The sequence below is a fragment of the Priapulus caudatus genome, unplaced genomic scaffold (assembly GCF_000485595.1).
Source record: "Priapulus caudatus unplaced genomic scaffold, Priapulus_caudatus-5.0.1 Scaffold1884, whole genome shotgun sequence".
NCBI lineage: Eukaryota > Metazoa > Priapulida > Priapulimorpha > Priapulimorphida > Priapulidae > Priapulus > Priapulus caudatus.
Genome location: NW_014578945.1, coordinates 30,554 through 38,817, shown reverse-complemented (window position 1 = coordinate 38,817; position 8,264 = coordinate 30,554). Strand labels below are relative to the sequence as shown.

The window sequence follows — 8,264 nt, the reverse complement described above, 5'->3', positions numbered from 1 at the left end:
CGCGTGCGTGTATACAAAGTATAACCCCAGCCTCACGCGCACGCAGCCACGCGCGCGCGTGCGTGTATACAAAGTATAACCCCATCCTCACGCGCACGCAGCCACGCGCGCGCGTGCGTGTATACAAAGTATAACCCCATCCTCACGCGCATGCAGCCACGCGCGCGGGTGCGCGTATACAAAGTATAACCCCATCCTCACGCGCACGCAGCCACGCGCACGCGTGCGTGTATACAAAGTATAACAAAATCCTCACGCGCGCACGCAGCCACGCGCACGTGTGCGTGTATACAAAGTATAACCCCATCCTCACGCGCACGCAGCCCCGCGCGCGCGTGCGTGTATACAAAGTATAACAAAATCCTCACGCGCGCACGCAGCCACGCACGCGCGTGCGTGTATACAAAGTATAACCCCATCCTCACGCGCACGCAGCCACGCGCGCGCGTGCGTGTATACAAAGTATAACCCCAACATCACGCGCGCACGCAGCCACGCGCACGTGTGCGTGTATACAAAGTACAATCCCATCCTCACGCGCACGCAGCCACGCGCACGTGTAAACAGTAAACAGTAAACAGTAAGTACCGACATCGCCGCGTCTTCGCCTCCCTTATCATCTCTTATCGCTTATCACGCCTCGATTGGCATTTTACGTGTAAATATTAATGGCGATGACGGCCACGGGGCATCGCGCGGACGAGTGCAGTCGTACACTGGATGATGCTATACTACCGTCTTGATCCTCCGTAAAGAGTTTTACGAGTTTGATTTAACGTGAGACCACCGGCTATATCGATCGACTGGCTGCGTCACGCTATACCACGCGTGCTGCGTGTGCTACCGTGCGCTGGGAGCGGTGACTTCGGGGTCACATCTTGATATTTCTCGCGCACGATTGTTAACCCATCCCCCTTCCCCTCCTCCCCCCTTCATAAATTCACGGCCATAAATTCAAGCTATCTCGTGTACGAATGGTCGCTCGACCCTCGCGCGTTATCGGTTGGTTGCGTCGCGCGCTGCACTAGGCGGCCATTCTAAACAACCGGCTCCGTCAACGTTGACGTACGTACGACTCCCAAAGTCTCCTCTTCTTCGTGTGCAACAACGAACATGACGGCTCCGCACAGCCACCTGCCGTACGGTCCGGAGGGAGCCGGCTGCTACAGCGACTACACGCTGGGATGCTTCGACGTCATTCAGCAAGCTTCCCAGCTCTGTCTGGATGCTATCGGTATGATGAAGAGCTCGGTATATTATGATAGCTCTAGAACTATAGCCCTCCGCTCCGCCGCAGGCGCCGCAACGTGAACTATTCATGTTGTTTGTGCACAGCTAGGCCGGGCGTGCGTGCGGTGTACTTATGTGTTGCAGATGAGCATTTGACCGGCATTTACGGGTAATTAGCGACAATAATAGGCGAGAAATAGAGTAGAGAAACTTTGGTAGTAAATACATTTCGTGTTTATTTACCTTTTTTTTATTGAGGCGTTCCAAGTGCCTGTGCTATAAGACCTTCGCTCCGCCGCAGGCTACGGCAGGCAGACAGGCTGCGGCGGAGCGAAGGGAGCAGAGGAGGGAGGAGAGAGAGCAGGGAGCAGAGTACTCCCGATCTGCCACGCCTCTGCACTTTTGTAACTCTAGCTGTACTGTAGCTGTGCTATTAACCTATATAAGGTTTCAACGATGCATCGTGCGTGGGCGTTCGCATTTTGATCTGATCTACATGCTTCACCTCGCTCGTAGCATCGCGCCACGATTCCCAGCTTTGCTAATGTATGGGCAAATAGCGCTGCGACGTCGGTTGCCGTTGACTGCCAAGATAATATTCCTCGGTCGTTCTTATACGTTCAAACTGGAGCCGGGCAGGCTGACAGCACGTGTGCATGGTAAAATCTGATCTACATGCGTCACTTCGCTCGCGGCATCGCTCCAGGATTCCCAGCTATGCTAATATATGGGCGAATGGCGCTGCGTCGTCGGTCGCCATTGACTGCCGTATTTTTGTTATAAAGAGGATGTATGCCCTGCCACACCCGTCATAGCTCCTAGGTATACTCTCTTACGCACCAGCAGGTTCAATACTCCACGGTCATATAGAGGGCGTTTCAATGACAGGGGGGGGGGGGCTGAATTCGAACGCTAGCGCGCGCTCCGCTCTTCTATGTATTTACTATTCGCTTTATTTCTACTAAGTTACTAGTTCCATCTCCAGTTAAGTCCATCTAAAGTTCTAACTCCATTATCCAGCGGGTCTAATTCCCAATACGTCCGCATCGTTCACTGCTACGTTCCTCCCACGTTAAACTCACTGGTTGTTACCCTGTACGGCAGAACCAACGCGGTTGCCATCATCTCGTGTGTTGTCTACGCGCGGCGATAGGTGGCGTGGCACGCACCCGCCAAAATTGCTTATTAGTTCCAGCGGTCGTCTGCGTCGCAGCGAACGTCGGCCGATTATAAACCGACGACAACCCGCGGTTATTCGGTTATTCGCACATCACGGCTGACACACGTCGCCCGCGCGCGTGCGTGCGTGCACCGCGTTTTCGCGCTCACCGCGCAGCGACGACTGGCAGCAGCAGCAGCCGTCGGATGAAAAAAAAAGACGATGTCGTGACTGCTGCCGACGACGACGGAGGCAGCGGCAGTTAGACAGAAGCCGATTATGCGAAAAGCCTGATGGAGATTGAGTCGCCATCTCATCCGAACACAAGCTGACGATAGGCGGGGATTTCACGGAGGGGGGGGTTTCTTGGCTACCGTCAAACATAGTTTTGTTGATATCGCAGGACAATTGTACGCATTCCATTTCATTTGAATGTTGCATGACCGCATCCTTGATTCTTCTATGTACACAGGAGGACGTAAGACGTTGTGTCATGACAACTGGGAGGATGCGGATTGGTTGGCATTCATTCTGCTGCTGTGGGCTTCAGGTAGCTGAGAGAGTGTGTGTCTGCAGGCATGGGTGCAGAAAGTCCAGCTTGTTGACAGGCTGGATGTGATTGTGAGGAAGGGAGAGTAGCGCATAGGATGTTGTATGAGCAGACTGTACTTGTTTTGTGGGATTGTGAAGAATAGAGCTTGTCGGCAATGGAAGGGAGTTGGTGGTTTGAGGTCACCCGCACTTCTGTGCTCTTCCTCTTCTCATGCGTTGCTCAGTGCGCTCCTTTGGACGCTAAGAGCTTCTTGTGACATAAAAGCTGTCTGACAGGACTGATTTTCGCTTTGAGACTCTAGGGGGGGGGGGTAGTGGGCCAGTCGAGCACCAAAGGTGTGGCAGCCAGATTTCCTGTCGGTCCCAGGCGACTGGCCACACAATCGGGTAGACAGCTGCCGTGCACCGGACGTGTCGTGGAGAGGTAGAGTGCCTTTGACATGAAACACGGACACTTTGACGCAGGCACGAACCATTGTTTGGCCCTGCTCAAACATCATCACTCATCCTCAGGCGGATGTTGGGAACTCGGACTCGAGTTCAAGACTGGGAAAGGATGCTTGGATAGATCGAAGGCTCGAGCGTGGGCTGCCCAAGACAAGCAGCCGACTGAAATCAGTGTCTGCTTGTCGTAGAGTGCGTCTGCCCTTGAAGTGACTGGCCTTCTTTGATGTGGCCTCCGATTTGATCTGGACCATTTTGCTTGTATGGTTTTGTGGCAGTGCATACTGATTAGTGAAGCGGAAAACTGCTTGCTTTGCTCATCTCCCGTAGTCAGGTGCATCCTGGAACATATCACGTGATCGTGGCGCCACTTGGGGGCCATTGCAGGATGTTATTAGAGTAGCTGGATGCTGCTCGTTGCAGCGGGGGTGAGTGTAACTCCTTTCTCCAGCGCTCTGGCCTCGATCTTCTGCCGATGGGCGCTCCTTCCAGTTCTTCTCCTTCCTTCTGGCTTGTGCGTCTGTTCTTCTCCTTCATAATCCATCGATCCCGTGGTTCTCCTCATCCCCAGTTCACTGTACATATCTTCATGGCGAATGTCGAGGTGGGCACTCATGAAAAGAAAAAAAAGCTGGGTATGAACAACCAACAGCCACATTGCTGGACGCTCGTGATATGTCGCTTCATATCCAGGACCCCTCCTCGGCTGTGATATATGTCTGGTTCGCCAGCGAACTGATGCGCTGAACTGCGGTCGCATCAAGAATGGGGACAGACATGTGGCCTCCTAGTAGGCGTCCTCACCGGGGCACGCTGGGCGAAGGTGGCTCATGCTGTCGAAGACATACAGCTCATGTAGCAGGCATAAGTTGTGGTGACCTGCTGGGCGGAAGACAATACGGCAGGGCATTGCCGTTGAGACAGGTGCTGCTGGAGGAGAAAGCTCACCATAGTCCGTCGTCGGACACGGCTAGGAAACACTGAGCGCTGAGCAGTGGTCGGCTTGATGAGACGTCGACCGCCTAAGACCTCGCAGTTGGGAGTGTTATTCTGGCCTGTCTCACAGGTAAGTGACGACTACTCAGCTTCTAGGGTATGGATCTTGGGACAATTGTGAGTTAGAATCTGCTGGCAAGCAACACGGCGGATGATGAGAGCGGTATGCGTAGAGCCTTGTGGTGTTCAGGTCTTCCTCGGTGATGTATAAAGGTGTCAGTCGGCAGCGCAAACCGCTGGCGTCATAGAGAAGTCACGCCAGAGTGGCTTCATCAGTGTTACGGCTAAATTACAGGCCAGGAAACATGAGGTAGTGTCGCATCGATAGGCCCGAGGTGTAGTATAAATGGTCCGCGGCTGGAGGGGTCTTTCCATTGGACTGGGGAGGCATGACAGTTCTGATATAGTTGGAGATCAAGCAGAGAGGTTGGTGTACTGCATACGAAAGTTCTTGAGAGTCGTCTCGGAGATACAGGAGCGTTCAGGGCAACGGTGCTGGGGTGAACGCGGTGGTGAAATCGATTCGATGGTCCAAACACCGAATAAGTGTCTTAGGGGCTATGGGCAGAGCCAGCGCCTAGTCGCGGTTTTGCTGCGCATTAGAAAGCAGGCGCCACTCGCACAGCGCTTGTCACTCAACTCATGGAATTGCGACAGCGGCTGGCCGTTCAGCTGCTCGGAACTGAAGACTGAAGCTGCGAAGGGCGGATTTGAAGCTTGGTGACTCTTCTGCGGACCGCAGCTTTCATTGGAATCAGAGGTGGATTCAAGCTTGGAAGGTCTCGTGTTGTGGCTGGCAGCTGTATAGCCTGATAGGCTATGAAGTTGCTGAGAGAAATGCTGTGTTCTTGGTACTCGGGGAATCGTGCTGGCATCCACTCAATGTTTCTTGTCTCGAATGATGCAGGCTAGGTATGCTGGTGAACTCTGCGCAATGACCATCGGTGTGTGGTGAGTGTTTCTAGCATATTTGGTCTTGTAATGTTCAAGTCGGTCAGTTGTCAGCCTATATATAGCTATCTACTGAATCGTGAATTTACATTAAGTGTGCTTATTTTGAGCGTTGAGTCATTTTTGACGCTTGAAATTGCACCCATATCTAAAAGATAACTCCAAAATGGACTCCCTGCTTTTCGAAACCTAAAAAAGAGGGTATTCATGACACTCTAAGGGCACGAGATTCAACAAATTGTAATTGCCACAAATCGAAGCATCGCGGCGGCGGCCATTTGAATTCAAGAAGATGTCAAAGTTGCAACAGGTAGCAACAAGTTAAATAGCTCTCCTAACTAGTAGTAGGAACACGATGTTCATGAGGAAGAAGGTTCAAAGTAATTAACATTGCAAGCGGTCAACGGATATAGGAGATATAGGGCCAGAAGCGACTATTTATCGCTTATCGCACGCTGTTGGCATTGTTACAGTGCGTAAATATTTAATGGCGAATGAGGGCACGAGAGGGCATCGCGCGCCGACGAGTGAGTCGTAACTCGGATGATGCTATAGCTATGGTGTTTGAATCTGCCGGTAAAAAAGAGTTATTTACGAGTTTTGATTAACGTTGACACTCAGCACGCGGCTAGTAGTCGAATGGACTGTGCGTCAGGCTTATAGCCAGACGGCGTGCGCGTGTGGCTAGCGTGTGCGCTTGGAGAGCAGGTGCTTCGGGGTCACATCTTGATAATTTCCTCCGCGGCTACGATTTGTTAACCAGCCGCCGCTTCACCTCCTCCCCCTTCATAAATTCACAAGGCATAGATTCAAGCATCTCGTGTAGAATGGTCGCTCGACCCTCGCGCGTTATCGTTGGTTGCGTCGGCGCGGCTGCACACTAGGCGGGCCATTCCAAAACACGCTCGATCAACGTTGACGTACGGATACGCCTGGAGCCGCCAAAGTCATCGCTCTTCTTGTTGTGCAACGACGACATGAGGTCGAGCAGCACATGCCGGTAGCGGTCGGAAGGGAGCCGGCTGCTACAGCGACTACAAACGCTGGGATGCTTCGACGTCATTACCAGAAGCACTGTCCGCAGCTCGTTGTTGGATGCTATCGGTATGATGAAGAGCTCGGTAATATTATGAAGCCTCTAGACCTATAGGCGCTCCGTACGCCGGCAGGGCGCGCAACGTTGAACTATCAAATGATTGGTTTGTGCAAGCTCAGGGTCGATGCGTCGGTGTACTTGTTGTGTTTGAGATGAGCATTTTGACCGGACATATTAACGGATATATGTAAGCGAAATAATAGGCACAAGAATAGAGTGAGAAACATTAAGAACTGGTAGAAAAATACATTTACAGAAATAAGAATATTATTTACATTTTTTTTTTGATTGAGAACGCTTCCAGTGATGTGCTTATCCGCTTTCGCTCGCCGGAGGCTACCGGCGAGGCAGCAAGCTGGCGGCGGAGCGAAGGAGCAGAGGAGGGAGGAGAGAGAGAGAGGGACAGAGTACTTCCGATCTGCCACGCTGCATGCACTTTTGTAACTGATAGCTGTACTGTAAGTGTGCCTATTGAAGCATATAGTAAGAGTTCATCACGATGCATCGTGCGTGGGCGTTCGCATGCGTGTTTGTGGGGGTGTAGGAGCGTGCGCGCGTGCGTGCGTGCGTGCGTTTGCGAGTGTGCGTGCGCACGTGCGTGCATTAGTGCACCTGTCCGCGCGTGTGTGCGCGCGCGCGTGCGTGCATCCGTGCCACGTCCGCGCGTGTGTGCGTGCGCGCGCGCGTAGGCGAGTGTTTATTGTGACCAATTGATTATATATATCGACGTATATAACGCATCGCGCGGAAGACAGAGAAAGCGAATACGTGCTTGAATCAATTCTCATATACAGCAAGTTTAAACAGCACATGTATAACGCACTAAACGTAATCCGGTTAGGATTGGCATAGCGAGGGCTAGTGTTACACTTTACGCAGCACGCATTACGCATGTTAGAATTTAAAACGCTCATAACTTGATGAATTCGTGCTAGCGCTGAGCATAATTATTAAGCCACGCAGTACGTGGTTGTGGTTTTCGCGCACAGGGGGCCAAGCGGTTCAGCTCTGCCCGTGGTTATAGTGTATATCTGGTGAATGGCGAGTGTTCGCGTAGAAGGGTTTGAACGAGTGGCCAACAATCAGGTACAAGTAACGTTAGTTTTTCCCTATTTGACGTTGAAATAAGGAAATGGGTTGCTCTGACCTATTTCATAATTTAACAAGTCTAAATAAGTGGAAATGGGAAATGGGTTTCTGAGACGTTTTCTATTTTAAAATCTAAATAAGAAATGGGAAAGAAAGGAACGAGGGTAACGTAGCGTGTCTCGGAGGCGTGAGTGCGTGTACCCGCGTGTACGAGAGTGCGTGTACCGGTGTATCTGCGTGTAGTGTCGTGTACCTGCGTGTAGGGTGGCGTGTACCCACGCGTGTACGTGCGTGTACCCGGTGCAGTGCGTGCACGTGGGCGTGTACCGGTGTAACGTGCGTGTTAGTGCGTGTACGACGTGTACGTGTGTGTAGGCGTGCAACGTGAGTGTACGTGCGTGTTGTGCGTGTACGCCGGCGTGGCATCGTGCGTGTACCCGCGTGTGGCGATGCGTGTACCTGCGTGTTCGTGCGTGTAGCCCGCGTGTACGTGCGTGTAGTGCTGTACGTGGCGTTTACCTGCGTGCAACAATCGGGGGTTTGGCTGCGGCCGTCGTGGGTGTCCCGCTTGTACGTGACGTGCCCCCGCGTGTACGTGCGTGTAAGTGCGTGTACACCGCGTGTAATGGTGCGGTGTACACGCGCGTGTAGTGCGTGTAGGTCGTGTACTGCGTGTACCATGCGTGTATTCTGCGTGTGGGCACGCGTATTACCGCGCTGCACCGTGCGCTGTACTTGCGACGTGGC

At 52.5% G+C, this 8,264-nt stretch overlaps 1 protein-coding gene across 1 annotated transcript in view; it reads left to right on the top strand.

Moving 5' to 3' along the window:
• Window positions 1-1,027: 1,027 nt before the first annotated feature.
• LOC106817830 (salicylate carboxymethyltransferase-like) overlaps window positions 1,028-8,264 on the top strand; it is a 19,144-nt gene continuing 11,907 nt past the window's right edge. The window contains exon 1 of the mRNA XM_014822534.1: window positions 1,028-1,234. Within this exon, the coding sequence (XP_014678020.1) occupies window positions 1,114-1,234 (121 nt within the window). The 5' untranslated portion in view covers window positions 1,028-1,113. The remainder of the gene's footprint in view (window positions 1,235-8,264) is intronic.